Genomic DNA, 18,774 nt, shown 5'->3' with positions numbered 1-18,774 from the left:
GGTTGGTGAATACATTTTTATGCACAACTGCTCAACAAAAAGACAGAGAAGGAAACTGTTGCTCAGGATGTTTATTACCATTATCACCTCCATCATTTTTGTTGATGTCATAACATTTATTAGCACACATACCATTCTAAGCAAAAACCTGCCAAACAAAAGGCACAGGCAATTTGCCAGTTTTCCTAGCAGTCTGGGACAGCACATACCAGCTGAACAAGGGAAAGCAGGAGTGTGGATGGTAAAGTATTTGTTTTAAGTCTTACCTTCATACCACAAAATCTCCATCATCTGCATAGGAAAACAGCGAACAGATATGCTGCAGTTAAAATCTGTTCTCATGCCACAATATAGTATGCTCATTTGTTTTTTTTTAGTAATCAGTGCTTACAACAGTGATATGGCCATGATACAATGTCCCAGTAACATTACATGGGCTTTCTATGTAAATAAATATAAAGAGTAATATTTAAATAAAAACATTAATAAAGAGAAAAAACTAATACTAATAAAAAGACAAGAACCAATACATCATTGCTGTCATTCATCTAGAGGTCTCCACTACATTATACGAAAGAAATGCAATCATTCCAACCCACACAGACCTCTAGGCTAGTCATTTATACATGAGTAAAGAGTTATTGGCCTCAAAACATTTACGCTAGATCAGCAACAAAGTATATTGCAAAATCATTTTGAGATAAAAACAAAACATGCAACTTAAAATAGCATTTAGATATGAGAACTATCATTGATCAATTTAATGTTTTCCATTCTCAAAAAACAGACAACGTGCGACCGCTGGTAAACACAGATAGCAGTGCATCTACACAGCATCCTTGTTCAACTCTAAATTACAAGTCCATCAGGCAACACACACTGTCATACAGTAAACTACAGTTCATATGAAATCCATGAGAGAGATAAATTCATATATATTAAGTTACTTTCTCACAAATTGACTTTAGAATTTGTTCCACTGCTCAGGGAAAATTTTAACCAAAATTAATTTTCTGAACAAGGCATCTAGACTTGTATCTCAAGCAATACTTGGTTCTAGTCTTTCTTCCTTGAACACATATGAATGTGTATGTGAGCTTACTGTTTGGTTGGATGAACAAAACCCATGTTGTATGCAGTTGCTCTATAGCCAGTGCTGTGCTGTATTATACATTCAAAAATACCTTTTTTGTGGTGTCACGCATGGTGTCAATGCATTGTATATATGCTGGAACGGTTATATATATATATATATACGTTCATGGACAAACAAAATGTATTTTTAGAAAACAACACCTTGCTGCCAATCAAGACCACTGGGCATCAATACAGATACAACATGTTGTTGTACCAATCAGAAAGGTTAGAGGAATATGCAGTGCTTTCTATGCTCACAGATAATGGAGAAGTGTTAAACTTGACTCAAATCCCTACAGAACCTTTGACTAAAAAGGCAAAAAATGTTGTTTCCTAAAATATGTTAGATGAGAAAACCCTGCATTCACTCTTAAAATGTGACATTTCTCTTTATGCATCATTTAATTTGAACAACGAAAGGCAAAACCAGATGATGCCTGGTTTAGAGACCAAAAATGAAAAATGATACCTGACCCTATCCTATTCTCCAGCAAGACAGAACCCTTTGTATGCAGGAAATTCTTCCAGAATAATCATATAAAATCTGTTTCCAGCTTTTAACATTGAGGCATTTGTGTCTGGGATTACACACCTGCATAGATTCAACATTAATTCATCTGTAGCACCTTATTCAGATTGTTTTGTGGGATTGTTCTATTTGGGATTAACTCTGGTGAAATTAAACAAAGGACTTGTCTTTTGCTTCCTGATTATACCACCAGGTATATGGTTTGGACTGTGCTGGAGTTGGCTGAAAGCTTTATGTTACTTTTTAAACTAATGCAGTGTGTGGAGTTGTGGAAGAAAGTACTAAAACACTTTGAAGGCAAGAGTGGTACAGTCATGCTCGCACATGAGCAGCAACCAAAGCAGTTGGGTGACTGTGACCAATTAGCTTAATCGCTATGGACAGTCTTTGTGTGTCTTTGGCCTACTTGGTGTGGTCCTGCACCCACTGACAGAGTCTGCAGGCGTAGGCCGGGGGACTAACAGTCGAGAAGGCCTGGCCAGGGTATCGCAACCTCTTCCACAAGTTCTCCAGCTTCTTTTTGAAGCCATAGACAGTGAAGATATCGATGATTCCCACAAAATAGCGCAGGTCAGGCCCGTCAATTACATGAAGGGGGTTCTTGAAGTTGGGCAGCAGCCGCCGGTTCTGGACCTGGAACTCCTGCAGCTCAGAGTCTGCACTGGTCCCAGCAGCCCCGCCTTGAAGCTCCTGTAGAGGGATCAGTCCATCGCTGGAGTGCGTCTCTGTGACCCGGAAGCTGTCCGACCCACAGTCCATCTCTGACACCAGCAGGGCAGAGTCCTCCTCCAGCACAGCCCCCGGGACACAGGGAACACCTGCATGGGTGGGGCTGGACCCTGGATCCACAGACCTGCAGACAAGGAGAGAACGCCACAAGCACAACGTAATGCCAGAGTAGAGAATAACAGCGGTATGATATAAAGGCCAAATGCTAGGTTTGAAGGATGAATGCTAATTTGGTTACAGCTAACAATTACAAGACACAGGAAGCAGCCACTGCAGCACAGCAGCATCTAATTAAATATTCATTCATATTTAGTGTTTGCTTCGGTAACAAAAACATTTCGTAATGTGACCCAAAAATTTTGGGCCACGTGAGTACAATGTTGCTCATTAAGACTTCTGAGAAGAACACCTGTTGCTTCTCAGCTTTCAGCCGGGGGAAGGGCACCTACTTCTTGGTGCGCATGATGAGTGTAGCCAAGGAGTGGCTCTGGTCTCGCTCGTCCCTGTGCAGGGGCTGATGAGCCAGCAGGAAGCTGTAGTCCAGCACGTTGAGCTTCTGCAGGAAGGCCGTGTCGATTTTCATTTGGCGAGCCAGCCAGGCTCCCTGCTCATCTGTTGCATGCAATACAACAAATGTTCAATGGCTCGATGAGGTCATACACAGATGACCAACAACTCCAGTTGATTGGTGAATTCCAATTTGTATTATTAGTATTAGTAAATTCTGATATGAAAGATATTAAAGAATTATACTGTATAAAATGATATTTGAATTATCATTTTTAAAAAGACATATTTTTTCTTGATTTGGCTCTGTACTTGGTTTGTAATCATACAATTTACATGTGGTTAAAGTGCAGATTATCAGCTTTTAGTAAAGGGTATTTTTTATGCATTTAGGCTTCACCATGTATAAATTACAGCACCTTTTATATATAGCCACCCATTTCAGAGCACCATAATATTTGGGACAAATGGCTTCACAGGTGTTTCTGAATAGTCAGTTGCGTCCAGTTGCTTCCTTACAGCAGGTATAAGAGAGCTTTCAATATCTAGTCTTCATTCTAGGCTTTTGATTGCCTTTGGAGTCTGTTATTGGCATTTGTCAACATGAGTGAGGATCACAGATGTGCCAGTTGTTCTCAGCCATTATGAGGCTGAGAAATAAGAAGAAAAAAGCATAGTAACACAGGCCAAACCTTAGGCTTACTGAATTAACTGTTTGGTACATCATGAAAAAGAAAGCGAGCACTGGTCCTGGTAGGTCAAGGAAGACCTCTATAGTTGGTGACTGAAGAATTCTCACCATAATGAAGAAAACCCTCAAACACCTGTCCAACTGATCATAAACACTCTTCAGGAGGGTTTCTACATGGTGTATAAAAACACCCTTAACTAAAAGCTGATGTGCACTTTAACCACAATGTTTGATTACAAATCCATTACAGAGCCAAGTCACGAAAAAAGTATGTCTTTGTTCCAAACATTATGGAGCTTACTATTTTCTCATGGTCTTCTAGATACCCCAATAACCCAAACTACTGATAATTACAACCACTGGAATAATCCCTACAGGGGTTGAAAAATCTCTTACCCAGGGTGATATACTTTCCCTCAAAGTTCATGTCTTTCAGAATCACAATAACATGGCTTCCCTCAGGGGGTGGGTTGGTCCATCGGCTCACCTGACAGCCCTTTATGTCATACCTATGAGAAACCAGAAATGCAGATGGAATGGCAGCCATTGTTGGGATACAACGGAACAGGCAAACAATGATACGTGCAGTCATTGACTGTACAACATACCTGGCATTAATCCTCTCATCAGGGTAAAACACACTCTGCATCACAATGAAGTACTTCTGAAAAATAAAAATTAAGTGTGCTGTTAAACTTTAGCTCCAACATTGCTAAAATTATATGAGATTAACATTTGTTGTTCATGAAGAAACACTTAATGACTCATTACCTTCTCCCGACGAGGAATTTTGATCCTGTGGACACCTTAATATAGAAAGCAAAACAAATGACAAAAGATGAGGCATCTTTAAAGTGAAAAAATATTCTATAATTATAACAAATTAAATAGGATCATTAAATGAGCAATGTTAATGAATTATACAAATATTTTTATCTGTATTTGAGTTCAGAATCTTTGCTCATCTAGTTATGCTGAACACTGAAAACCTACTGTAAGAGGACATGAACCAAAAGACATCCATGCCTTGTGATTTGGCATGTATGGTCCTCAGAACTTGAACATCTGTGTCTGTCCAGATGCAGAGAATGAGGAAGGACATTCTGTAGGTCGCTCACCCAGGAACTTGACCAGCAGAGAGTGAGGATAGCTCTCCAGGTGTGCCAAGTAGATCTTCAGGTTTGACAGGAGGAACTTCACCTCCCGTTTGTTCTGAGTCTTTAGGAAGAATCTCTTGTCATTCCTGGGTGAAGAAAGATGTTTATTATTGCATGAGAAAACCCAAAGTGATGCTCGAGTGTGAAAATGCGACTGAGAGCACACGATGGGGACCCCCGCACGCACGTGAGGAAGAAGTCGGCCTTGCTCTTGGAGTTGCTGATGAACTGCAGGTAGCACCCTTCAGAGGAAAGAGAGTGCTGGTAGTCCTTCTCTGTCATCCCCAAGGAATGGCGAAGTCGAGCAAACACAGGTCCTGCAAATGTCTCCATCTGGAAACCCTTCAGAGAGAAAAAAGGATTGAGGGAGAGAGAAAGAGGGGTTGGGAGGGAGAGATGTGCATGCTGTAAAGTACAGATTAAGCATTAAGTATAAAATATTCAATTATATACTTTCTGGCACTTTTTAGCATGGAATGCCGTTTCTCTCTGTAACACACAAACATATATACACAGTTCATGGATAGTAATTATTATGTCTGAGCATGATTATTATCAGATTATCAGATCTTCAGGACAACTTTGGGATCATTTGACATTCTTCAATGTGCTGTGTAATATTAAGATGAGGCATGTAATGATATTTTCCCTTTAATCCTACTTCATTTACTTTTTTGCCGTCTGATGCTATCACAGGTATTCTGCATATTAGCGGTTCTCACAATAATAAGCACAACTTGAACATGGGACATTTATTCTTCATGGCATGACTGTTTCTGACATAATGCTTAATAGGGTAAATAATCCCTTTAGGTATGAAGGCCCTGGAGACCTTCTATGTATGCTGGTTTTTGTTCCAACCACAGTTGCAATCCCTGAATTTAACAAGCTGTTCATTTTTCTTAATTAGGTAATATTCATACCTAAAGGGATTACTTACCCTCTTAAGCATTATGTCAGAAACAGGCATGCCATGAAGAATAAAGTCCCATGTTCAAGTTGTGCTTATTAATGTGATACATTGTTATATTATAAACAATATTATATTGTTATATAAAGTAAAGCTGGAAAAAAATATTTCTCCAATCAAATTAAAGACTGAGTTGAATCAATAGACTCCAAACTGGTGAAAGTGTAGACACGTGGCCATTAAAACAAATTATTTGTTAGATAATGAAGAATTCAAAAACAACGAAAATGATAATGAGCCAATCCTGAATTGTGTTAAGTTTAAGGAAAAAACTATGAAAGAACTTAAACACATGTTCAACAACATACCTATGAGCCTACTGATTCACCTAAGTCTTTAATTTGATTAAAAGGTTATAAAAAGACTGGAAAATCAGGTTGTTTGCTTTGTACCTGATGTACTTGAGTGACTTCCGTTTTGAAATCATCTTCAGACAGGTCGTCCTAGGAAAAAAGAGGTATAGTATGTATTATGGTGCTATTGCAGCTTTGGGATGGAGAGCATAGAGTATCATCACTAAGTGGGACACAGGCCTGGATTCCATCAGTCTTTTTCATCCCTAACTTTCACAGAGTTGTTCTGTGTATGTGTGTGTGCACGTGTGTGTGTGAGTGTGTGTGTGTACGCATGTATGAGCTTGGTGTGAAGGTGGCTGGGTGGGTCTTGCTTGGCGCAGGGTTACAGAGGGTGAGGGTATAAGCCTGGAACAACAGATGGGACTCTCATTGATGAACACGCTGAGTCAGCTGGCCGGGTCACAATGGGAACTGAGGCCGCTGTCACATGTGTGAGCTGGACTGTTATGACATCATCGCAGGGCTAACTGCACCCAGAGCAGGGTCAACACCAAACCCTGCCTTCCCACAAAGCCCTTTCTACAAATAAATCAATCAATAGGGAGAGAGAATTCATCAATGCCGAGGGACAAGTTATTTTCAATACAAGCTGCTCTGTCTGTCTTGACTAAGACACACAGACATATCAATATCCAGACATTTTATGTTTGTTTAAAACTTTATAACCATGTATTCACTTCCCCAGCTGTAACATAATAATTTCAAAATAAGCAATGGGAAAAACAGAATCCAGACTCCCTTTTCAAATCTTACAGGCGTATAGGCCAACAGCAAGCCTCAGTACATTCACTTGGAAATCTCATTAATTTCAGGTATTGGAACCTTCATTCCAATTTATTTTAGCTAATGTATTCATAATTATGGCATAAGAAATTCTATGTTAAAGGGCTTTAAACTGAATGTTTTTTGTTGCTGGTTTTAAATATTATTTTTATATATTTCGAGCCCATGGGCAACATAAGAGAATGAACCTCTGGAGCTAACTCAAATACAAGAGATGCTGACCGTAAATAAACAGATCGACATAGTCCTTACATCTCACTACTCACAGTAGTCACAAGGTTTATTAATTAGTATAAATTGTTAAACTGGAGTTTCAGGTGGTTGCCTACAGAAATACCTTCAGTATTTCCACTGATGTTTTCACCCAGACTATACTTCCCTTTCCCATTACGAAATGTCTGAAAAATAGTCATGTCGGCAAGTGGAATGAAATCAATACACTATTTTTAACATGTGAATACGTTTTTCAGAGCAGAAAGCTAATAGCTCATTCAGCACATATATATCAGGAATGCTTATGTGTGCAAATGCTTGTCTTGGCTGCTGGTCCCTGGCAATGCCCACTCCATGCTTTAGAGTGAACCTTTCACAGAACTTGGGACTGGTCTTAAATCTATCGCACATACTGTAGTATCCAGGTAATGCCTAGTATGTGTGAAATACGGTTTTGTCACCCTAGGCTACTATCTACAGCTGGCAGAGGTTTTTCACATGTGCCAATAACTGCTTGTACTGTTGCAGTAACTGGTCTCTGGGCCACAGTCATGCCCAATATGCTAACATGATTTAGGTCTGATTAAACTCTAATTCATGTTATGTGAGACTTATTGATCATAAGCTACAGATGAGCATAAAATATTTTCATTTCCCTCGGTTCAGTGGCCCTCCTAATATGGCAACTACAGTATATCTGAATGTCTGTAAACTGCTTTTCTTAATTTGTGGACACTAGTCATGCACAATGAGCATTTGTGTGACTGTTATCAGATATTCAGTCATTGAAAATAACACCAGATACATTTCTCAGACCCTATCTACAGACAGTGTACCAAATTAAACACAGCTCAAAAATCACTATTTATTCAAACTGAACCTCTTGTACCTGCAACCTCTGGTTCCAAAATGTGTCCATCCTGCACCATTAAAGAAGCAATTATCTTGAACGTAGTGAACATTTTCAGAACATCTAAAAACCACCGCTGAAAATTTTACTAATTATCTCTTGCATGGTGTAGAGTGTATAAACACAAGCACGGCAAAGGAGGCAGACCTCCTTTCCTTGATTACCAAATTTTTCATACCACTGCTGCTGTTTAATTTTCCAAAATCACAGAGGGATGTCCTGCTTCCACAGAAACACAACCCAGGATACGTTGCATTGCCCTAATGTTGCTTTGTTCCCTGATGTCTGTCTGACTCCACCCGTTCCCCAGAGCTTGATCAGCCAGCCACTTATTTCCATGATGGGAGCTCTGGGGAGCAGCAACACAAAGCAAACACTTCAGCACCAGCTGCTTAGTTATCGCTTCTCTCTGGAGAGGGGGAAGGTTCCCCTGCTTTGCTAATGAGCCCAATCAAGAAAGCAAGAGTCTATAAAGAAATGTCAGGCACCTGGTAATTAAAGACGCATTCAGCTTACGTAACCTTGCGTGTGTGTGTGTGCGTGCGTGTGTGTGTGCGTGTGAGTATGAGTGTGTGTGAGTGTGTGTGGGTGTGCATGTATTAATCAAGACGGCACTGTTCTCGGGCCTTTTTGATCAGCAGGGAGCTCAGTGCTCTTGACCTTTTCTGTCTTAACCATTACTGAAGCACATTTTCATTAGATCAAATTTTGTGAAGTGGGGCTCTTGGGTGGCGTGTCCAGCTGAAGCATACACTGGCACACTACCACGGTCTAGAGACAAATCTGGCTAGTGCAACGGCTGACTGAGCAGCGATGGTGTACACTTTGCCATGGTGTCAAAGACAATATCTGCACAGCCTGTGTACTGCATAGAGAAAGCAAGTTTTATGCTGTAGAGAATATGTGCAAGTTTTTGTTTAACTGTCCATAAAGAGATAGAACACTGACCGCCATAGTTGCTCCTTGAATGATTATGACGTAACATACAGCTCAGAAAAAGGAGGTGGATTCCTGGGGAGGAGTCTAACAGACATTCAAGAGGAAGCAGGGGAGGACCCTGAAGACTGTGCACAAGGCGAGGGAGGAGTCTGCTTTGTTAAAGAGGGCACGGCAGGTGAGCTGCTCTCACCGTTAGTGGGTTGTCGATGGTGTTCTGCACAGCGGCTGACAGGCCCTCCTTCATCATCTGGGTCATGCCGAAGAACTCGTGCTGCGGGTCGATCTCGAACAGCCCGAGGAGTTTCCACTGTTGTCTCAGGCCCCTCCACAGCCGCCTTTTCCCCGTGCGGGAACGCCGATTTGCCGGCATCTCACTCTGATACACAAGCACGCAAACTGCAGTGAGTACCGCGTACACAAGCACAAACGCACTACAGCATTGTTGTACGTGTCCTGTGATAGCCATGTGCCGTACTATTAAAGTCTTGGAAATTATATTTTGCTTTGGGCATCAGTAAATTAATGCACTGATGTTGCGAAACAACTGACAGACAGACCATGTTTTTCATTTGTTTTACTATACTGTTTCAATCCAGACAAAAAATCTTTGTCCAAGTTATGTTCAAATCTTGGCTTGTCCCAGTTCATCATAAATTATTGACCAGCGTGAAAGAACGGCAACTGCCGGGCAACACAGGTACACAAAAATCCACCGCGTTAGGTTCCTGGGGACTGCTCACTGTAGCGGATTGCTCCCACCTAAATTTGCCATTTGATTTGAAAACACGCATTGATTCAATACAATTTTTTTCAGTTCAGTTCAATTTAATTTATTTTGTAAAGTGCTTTTTACAGAGAACTTTCACAAAGATGCTTTACAGAGGAACGGAAGTAAATTGGACAGAAACCAGACCTGGACCCCCAAAAGCAAGTAAGGCAAAAAATTAAAAAAAATAAATAATAATTTTTTTTTTTTTTTTAACTCCCCCATGGGGAGATAAACAGTCAAATGGTAGTGAGAGAAAACTCCCTAGTGAGGATAAATCTCAGGAGGAACCTGGCTACAGAGGTGGAGCCCATCCTTTGCTGACTGGCCCGGTGTAAAGTAATGGTAGAATGGACGGTAACAAAATGTAATGAGACATCTCAACTTTAAACATTTAAACTTTGCCGTTCCAGTAAGACTATCTGTGACATTTCTGTGACATTTATTTAAGGATCACTCGATTTTGGAGACATAGGGTCAATTTTGGATTTCTAGCAGTTCATTTACTGTGTCTGGATTGGTTAATTTACACACGGTCCACAACAGGATTGGAGGCTGACCATTCGCACGCACGCACACACACATACACACACGCACGCACACTCAACCCCACCGCCGCAACCCCTGCTTTTGCTTAGTTATGCTGGGAAATAGCTTGAACAAACCCCTCGCTATTGCTACATACTTAACTGGAATAGGCAACAAGGCCCCAAAACAGTGTCATTATGATACAGACTCTCCATAGAACACAAATGAAAACAAATAATATAATATCACCATATAGGCTAAACAGTATACCAGTATCACAGTATTACTAGCTCGAACATTATTGCCGAAAAATTACATTTAATTGGATTCATTTATAACTATAAAAACTAATGGTGAATAAATATATTAAACGAATTACTGCGTGAATTTTAACTTTGGCAGTCACATCTTCGTCTACAACATCGTCTCAGCCAAACTGCGGCATAGCACCTGCTCCACTCTCGTAGACGTGTCATGTGTTTTTAACAATAGGATACCCTTGATAACAGTCAGTTTTGCGGAAAAACTGAATAATATAAGTAGCCTATTATTTTGCTACACGATGTGAACCCACCGACACCATATAGTTAGAATGTCTGTTCGTGATGTGTACTGTGTCAGTGTCAGTGTTTCATAGTTCGGTTTAGAAATGAAGTACATTTCCCTTACCTCAGCCTGACTCATGGTTGTCATCGAATTCCTATCAAGCCAATCTTGCTGTCCGATAATTCAAAGCATTATCCTCATACTATTTGGCTGAACGCAGTAGATTTCACAATTCTCTCGTCAAGAATCAGCTACCTCCGCTCAGCCCATACCTCGCTGTAGCATCATTGCCACGCACGGGAACCAGCGCCTCTCAACAGGCGACTCGTCACAGACCAGAAACGGTGTGTAGATGAATGCTCAGACATACTCAGCACGTTTTGTTATGGACTGTACCAAAGGTACATAAAAAATCACCACAGGGGTGTATGCACAAGGCGGAGTGAAAAGGGTATTTATCTTACTATAAACTTCTCTACGTCCTAGAAACGCCCAGATGTTGTACAAAACATAAAGACCATGGAAAAAAGCTTAACGTGTACATCTCGTAATTGACAGAGAGCACACGAGGAACGATTTTTGCGAAAGTGCATTAACCCAGGGTCCTCCAGGCTATTCAATATCGACGGCACTGCGGGTAAAAAAAGACCAGTGGAGTGATTCGCTAAAGCTAACTTTGCTTTAGGCCTATAAAAAAGAAAGCATAAACTGCCACAGTATTTGTGGTGATGTGTTCATTCATTCATTCATTCATTGGCCAGAATATATGAATTGAGAGTCCAGATATATCCATAGTTTTTCCATGAGGTTTATGCTCAGAGCATATAGTATAGACCTGAATATGAATGTACATTACACTCCCCCTAAAACGACACTGGCAAACTTTAACGTTTCCTTGAATCACAAAATACATAAAATCAGGCTTCTACTTACACAGTTTTGGTGAGTTGATGATGAGAATTCCTTAGTAGGATTAGAGAGAATTCACTGTAAACAAAAGGAAAGTAAAACCTTTAAAAAAGACGAGTATGTATATGTAAGAATAACTCATACCCTGTATATTATCTTCAGTGTACACCTCACCAAAACGATTCATCAGTGCCGCATTCCAGAGCTATCAGGTTAGGCAGGAATTTCTAGGTGGGTCATTTAGCTTCAGAACTGCTTTTGTTGATGTGTGCATTTATGCTTGTTATTCCAGCTGTTTTATAATGTTATAATCATAAACCATTCACCATTCACTTTTTGAGATGAATGAAGCCTACCCATCACTAGAACATAGGCTGTGAACTTATACCGACTTTGCACGTGCAAAGTGATGTGAAGTTTAAGTACACCTTCTGGAAGGGGTGCCAGTCTCTCCTTGATGGGGCATAGTTTTGTGTCCTCCTTGTAAAGCCTTTGCCCTGATCCTGGAAGGCCATGTGTGCATTGAATATCCAGCCGAGTCATACCAGGAGTAGCAGTGGAATGGGAGTTAAAGCAAACAGTCTTGTAAAGAAAATGCTGCAAACCAGCTGTATGAAAGGACAATCATGTACAATAATCCAGTAATTAAAAGGCCTGCCTCAGTAAATACTATAGTAATGCAATCCAAAGTGGAATGTACTGTATATTGTTATACTTTTGTCAACATAGCTGTTATTCTAAGGTAAACAGTATAAGTACATTTGTTCAATTTTATTATGGCATCTTTCTAATTATTATAATTATTTGGGCTGGCTTAAAATGCTGGTTTGCAGTGTTGAGATGCAGAATACTCTTGGTGGAGGAAATATTCATAGGTCACATGATTGCTCCTCACACATGGCTAGAGTGAGAGTAGCAATCATATTAGCCAATGCAGTGCTGACAGAATGGCGTCAGCGAGAGCCATCTTCCGTTGCACCGGGGTGGAGAGCAGGAAATGGATACCTTGTTATATCACCACCATCAGCTCTGGAACATGGAAGTCTATGGTAATAACCAGCCGTGGGGAAAAAAAGTTCTTACCGCAGTTCACCTAATCATACGTATTCAAGGTTGAAACTCTTGCTACTCATGCGTTGTGCTTTGACATGCCTTACAGCTTAAATGCAATGAACACCTCGCCACCAACAAAAGTGACTGGGAGTCCTGATTCAAAATAGACTATATACAGACAGGTGGCAAATTAAAGGAAAAAACAACAAAGTGTCTTAGCGAGGTGCTGGGCCACCATGGGCCACCAGAACAGCTTCAATGCGCCTTGGTATAGATTCTACAAGTCTCTGGAACTTTACTGGAGCGATGGAACACCATTCTACCAAAAGACATTCCTTAATTTGGTTTTTGATGATTGTGGTGGAGAGCGCTGTCGATGGTGCCTGTGAAGGTCATAGCATATGATTCACATCATTTTCATACTCATAAAATCATTTAATGACCCCTTGTGTCCTGTGGCTGAGGGCATCGTCATCCTGGAAGAGACCATTCCCATCGGGATAGAAATCTTTCATCATAGGATTGTGGTGTTTTGTATTGATTTGCAGTGAAGCTTCCCTCTAAGGGGACAAGTGGAATCAAACCACTCATGTCTTTCCCCTAGATATAAATGCAGATGTCACTTTAGCCACTGTTCCTATTGAAACACAAGCCAGTTGAGCAGATTTGTGACTGTAGCTCCTGCCATCCATGCCCCAGTAATAAACCCTCTATCAAAGTCACTTAGATCTTTTCCTCTTGCCATCTTGATCCAAAATAGAAGTCAACTGGGCCTGCTGAGCATTTTTATACATTCCACAGAACATGCTAGGACGTTAATTGCTTAATTGTATCATGCAGTACACCTGTATGGAATACAGAAGCATCTGCATTCGTCATGTTTCTCCACTCATTTATTCAAATTTTTCCCTTTCATTTGTCATGCATATATATATATATATATATATATATATATATACACACACCCTGGCTTCAGTTGAGGTCACAGGATCCACTTCGTTTACATTTTTGAGAAAATCTAATAACATTTGAAATAACTACTTGTGTTTTTATGCATGGATATGAAATTCAATTTTGCGTTTTATAATTATAATTTATGTAATTTGTAAATAAAATTCTTATAGCCTAATGACAGAATTGTGGTTTGTCAAAATAGGTTTTTTAGTCTAATACATGAGACAAAACTAAAAGGCTCGTTGATGTGTGTTGTTTTAACGTTGGGGAAGGGGCATGAATCCAATTTGAACCTCTTTGGAATCTTGCAGTCAGTTGTACTTTAATTTTAATTACTTTTCTCGGTGGCGTGTGACTGTTGAACTGCGTTTCTTAATTAGGAGGGCAACGGTGTCACGAGTAAACCACTGCGTCTCGAGAGCATCGAGGATACGGGTTGCGAAATGAACCTTCGTAAGCTTTTGATTTTATTGTTATTTTTTGTAACAGTTTCATCTTCTCCCCCTTCGTCTCCTCCTACCGTTCCTTCGGTACCGGAGAAGAAGAAAGCCGGTTGTATAAAAGTGAATAATTGCAAGTGTATCATGAGCGATGGTTCAGGAGTAATTAACCTGGCTGCGTTGGGGGATTCGGATGGCTACCTGGAGCGATTTAAACCCATCCTGTCTGAGAAGGTACCCGCTAGCACAGAGCTACTTCTATCCTTCAGCCCGTGTTTACCTTTTTCGGAGCCTGAGGATTTCGCTGGTACGGACTGCTTGGATGTGGCAGCGTGCTTGATCGTCAGGTATGTGTTGTTGCTGCTGCTGTTGTTGTTGTTGTTGTTGATGTTGATGATGATGATGATGATGATGATGATGATGATACATTTATTTATTTTTTAAATTAGACTTGAAACTCTGATGAGTTCAGTCATGCTGATGATGCTTCTATTCTGCCATTGCAGACCTACATAATTTAATATGCGGTATTATTGGAGATGTATCTTACACTATAGGCTGATATATTAAATTTTAAAAAACTTTACACTGGGCCTCTGTGTAATAATTGGTTATCTGTGCAATATGGAAGTATTATGTTAACACATGCTATTAAGTGTTTGCCATGTTTTATAGCAGGGTGTACTTCACCTGTACTGATATTACATTACTTAATTATGTAATAGGTACCATTTTAATTGGAAGAATTAAAGTACATAATTATTATTTATCATTAGCGTGCTGTTGTTTTGTTTTCTAGGCATCGCAAAAACAACAGATTTGTAAGTCGCTATATTAACTATGGGAGACATGAAGGCAATGAATTTCAATACAATGACAGCACTAAGACCCTGTCTGTTGCATACCCAGGTATGCTGCTTTTGTACCACTTGTAAATGCAATGTAAGGTCTCTAACTCATTTGCTTATTTAGTTATCTAACTCCTTTACTTACCATTACTATAAATGTTCGCAATATAATGTGAGCAATATATAAGTCAGGCTTTGTTGTGCATGTCTGTTTGAAAAGATGTTTCACAGAAGCTCCCTCAGCTTACGTGCTTGTTGAACTTTTTTGTTTGAGAAAATATACTCTATGTAACTTCCCTGTCATACAAAAACCATCCAGCGAATTGTAAACATCTCACAACTTAACAATTAATACATTTAGGTAATGATCGTATAAGTAAATTAAAATAAGTTGTTTTGTTTGGATCTGAGAACTGCATTTTAAAAACTCTGTTACATTAAAGAAACTTAGAGCAAGTCAGCCAAGTGTGATGATGAGGAGTAAATCTTGAGTGCAGACCCGCTGTACCCCTCACCCTGTCCCCTTTCCTCCTCAGTCCTGAGCACAAGCCGCCCCCAGACCATAGTGCACTACCACTGCAGTCCCAACCGCTCCATCACCTTCTCTCACCATTTTGGGAGAGACATGCCTCTGCAGATTCAGGTGGATAGTCCCTGTGCCTGCCCCAATGCCTGCGCCTTGGAGGATGTGGGTCCCGGCACCATCTTCCTCATCATCCTCTGCCTCAGCATGACAGCTTACCTTATCTTGGGTAAGCCTTTAAACTCAGCCGGGCTCCACCTACTTCATCTGGGGTAACTTTCCAACCTCAACCCCCTTTACACATAACCAGCCTTCTCTTACTTGTTCTGGGGTAACCCATTTCAGTTTCACATATATGCAGTAATGGTCAGTGCAGATCCTCCACAGTAGGATCAGGATCAGTTAGCTGGATTCAATTTCACAGTTTTACTTTGCTTTATACAAAAATGGCTACATGTTATGCATTCCTCCACTTTTTCTTTTGTTTTTCTCCTTTTCGTATCTTCCTGATCAGTACTGGCAATAAGAAAATGACTTAAAACCCCAGTAGACCTGATAATGTTCTTTCATTTTAAAGACCCCAAAACAGAATACACTATGGCTCCTCACATAAGTGTAGCTGTCTGCGAGAGTTCCTCGTGGTGGTGTGCGGGGTTTTAAAAATTTCAGGCCCAGGTGAGGAATGTGCACCTCTCGTAACTGCCTCCTCCCCCACCCCTACACCCTCTCTCTGAGCCAGGCTCCTGTGCTCTACGGCCCTTCCGGACCAGCAGTGGGGTCCAGATTGCCCCAGAAGAGAGCTTATGGTGCATGCTGTGTTACCTCTTCACAGAGAGAAAGGGGAAGAGACCACGTCGGAGATGCTACTCTCTGAAGGAGGAGACTCTGTAAACGTGGGACACACAGGCAGGGGAGGACATGAGACACAGGGAAATAGAGAAATACATGGGGGAAACATTGGTGGTCTAAGGGGGAAGCTGGCTGTTTTGGAGGACTGGGCAATGCACTGTAGCCTTGTATTACACAGAGCTTCCCCTTCTCAATGTATAAAAGCATCTTGATCCTGAACTTTTCAGGGACTATGAGCTTGTTTGTGCCACTAGATGGAGCCGAAAATCCATTTATGAGCGATGGTATGACAAACATTGATAGTGATGTTTAGAATTGTGTATGAAGGCTATAAAATGTATCTTTTCATAAGCACAGCCTTTGGAAACATAACATCATTGTATAATCTGCCCTGAAGATGCATTAAGTGTATTTTCTTTAGACCACAAACCTCCAGATATCCCTACAGTAGCTATTGTAAAGATGGTTGGTCATCAGAAACGTCTCTAAATATCTAAAATGTCCATCTGTACACAAAAACTGTGTTTGGGCCAATGAAAAACATAAACAAAATCTGAAATAATATTTTTTAAAACCCAGAAATCCCTTGCAAGAAGAACCTGCACAGAATGTACATATCCACAGGTCATTATTGCCATTTAGATGGGCTGATGAGAACCAGATGATTAGATAAGGGTTTTGGTCCAGGAGAACCTGGTAAATGCTGATTTTTAAGACAGCAAATCCTGTAACCCTGGACAAGCAGTCATTGTAGATCCTTCCATGATTCCATGATTTTAACTCCTCACATTGCAGGTTAGGCTCACAGTCGTTAGGTTTTGTAAGCCTTCATTTCCCAGTCATATGTTTGGTTTCAGTGACCAGGTGTCCCCACTTTTCCCTCAGTATTCTGGACTCAAATCTGATTTTAGATGTTAATTTGTGAATCAATCAACCATCTATTCAGTTAATGAATTAGTTATGCATAATGTAACCCTCTTTACAGTCTACAACTCATTTCATGCTGGAAATATCAGGTTATTTTAGCTAAATCAGAAGCAGTGGTTACCAACCCTGTTCCTGGAGATCTACCATCCTGTAGGTTTTCACTCAAATGCTAATTTGGCATACCTGATTCCACTAATTAGCAGCTCAACAAGATTTATAGCTGTTGAATGAGGTGTGCTTTATAAGGGTTGGAGCAAAAACCTACAAGATGGTAGATATCCAGGAACAGGTTTGGTTAACACTGAGCTAAAGTAGAGGCAGCACACACATGGGACCCCAGATCTGTATCAGGGAACCCCTAGATTAGGCTGATGCTGCCATGCAATATAAGGTTTTTTGGATCTTTGCTATGCCCAGTTTAAACCCATGCCTGTGATCATGAAGGATGTTCCATCTTTTGGGCCACAGCATATACTGATTTTGTTCCAACTGCTTTTAATTATGTTTGATTTAACTGTATCTGAATACTGACCTGTTTTAACATGTCACGGCATTCACTATTGTGCAAATAATTTATGAAAGTAATGCACAATTGGACATGATTGCTAGAACAAAAAAAGACACAATGGATTAGCATTTGTTCATACCTATTCCAGAAACTCATTAGGGAAGCTCTTACAATGAAGCCAAATTGGAATTTAATGTTCCAGGCTTTCAACAATCAAATAATCTTAATCAAGATGAACACTAATTTGTAGGACTAATTTGTTTAAAGTGAGAAAATTAGGACAAGGCAGCAAAGCATCATTTATTGTAGCTTTTTGTTAGCACATACTCCACATCTATGTTTCTATAAATACATATAAGTATATGTAGTGTGTACATTTTCTATTAAGGTGCAGAGATTAATAAAATCTCATTACTGAAGAATTCAAAGCATCAGGTAATTCAGGCAGTTGATTAAACATGATTTCCATTCATATAAACTGATGGAGTCTATTTTTCTAAAATAAATATATGAGAAAACAATGACAGACAAACTTGTTTGAGGTACTCAACAACAATTTTATTTTCCCCAAAATATTACATTTACATTCCCTGTTGTACTACAGTCTTGTATAGAGATGTGTACAAATATTCTTTTAACCCACTACATCACAGTGTTCCTCCAAAAAGAACTAAATTGAATGTAACAGAATGTAAATCCTGTGTAGAGACATGGGGAAAAAGTGAAAATTAGAGCCATATTTGTATATTGTATTTTTTTAAATCTGGAGAATCATAAAAATATAACAATCTAAATATTTCTCTCTTAATACAATCTGTATATATCCATTTAGTACAGAAAATTATAGAACCTTTTGATTTTGCTTATCTGTTTAAGTTATTATTATTATTCATGTAGAAGTAAGAAAATGTTAACTCATCTTTGTAGGAGTCTTGGACTCTTGTGCATAGCTTAAAACCCTTTCCAAACAAAGAAGAGGAGGAGAAAATAAAAAAACTAGTA

At 39.9% G+C, this 18,774-nt stretch overlaps 2 protein-coding genes and 1 long non-coding RNA gene across 4 annotated transcripts; 1 reads left to right on the top strand and 2 right to left on the bottom strand.

The window, feature by feature from the left end:
• Positions 1-56: 56 nt before the first annotated feature.
• On the bottom strand, positions 57-11,858 carry LOC135265060 (phosphatidylinositol 4-phosphate 5-kinase-like protein 1). 2 transcript variants are annotated; one of them, XM_064354277.1, is made up of 10 exons: positions 11,695-11,858; positions 9,112-9,297; positions 6,113-6,163; positions 4,938-5,092; positions 4,712-4,836; positions 4,365-4,399; positions 4,202-4,257; positions 3,990-4,102; positions 2,845-3,007; positions 57-2,519 (listed from the first exon to the last, which is right to left on the bottom strand). In XM_064354277.1, the coding sequence occupies exons 2-10, from the start codon at positions 9,289-9,291 to the stop codon at positions 2,069-2,071; spliced, it is 1,329 nt and encodes a 442-aa protein (XP_064210347.1). In that variant the 5' UTR covers positions 9,292-9,297; positions 11,695-11,858; the 3' UTR covers positions 57-2,068. The 2 variants fall into 2 exon arrangements, with proteins under 2 accessions (XP_064210347.1, XP_064210346.1); XM_064354276.1 differs by lacking the exon at positions 11,695-11,858 and adding an exon at positions 10,885-11,152.
• A 1,854-nt stretch (positions 11,859-13,712) lies between these two features.
• Positions 13,713-18,528, top strand: LOC135265058 (uncharacterized). Its single transcript, XM_064354274.1, has 4 exons — positions 13,713-14,464; positions 14,917-15,026; positions 15,502-15,717; positions 16,228-18,528. Exons 1-4 carry the CDS (start codon positions 14,121-14,123, stop codon positions 16,377-16,379), a joined length of 822 nt encoding a protein of 273 aa, XP_064210344.1. The 5' UTR covers positions 13,713-14,120; the 3' UTR covers positions 16,380-18,528.
• On the bottom strand, positions 15,817-17,065 carry LOC135265059 (uncharacterized). The gene is made up of 2 exons (XR_010332835.1): positions 16,937-17,065; positions 15,817-16,373 (listed from the first exon to the last, which is right to left on the bottom strand). It is a non-coding gene; the product is annotated as an uncharacterized LOC135265059 (long non-coding RNA).
• Positions 18,529-18,774: the final 246 nt, after the last annotated feature.

Source organism: Anguilla rostrata, chromosome 10, assembly GCF_018555375.3.
Source record: "Anguilla rostrata isolate EN2019 chromosome 10, ASM1855537v3, whole genome shotgun sequence".
Lineage (NCBI taxonomy): Eukaryota > Metazoa > Chordata > Actinopteri > Anguilliformes > Anguillidae > Anguilla > Anguilla rostrata.
This window is presented reverse-complemented; position numbering and strand designations above follow the sequence as displayed.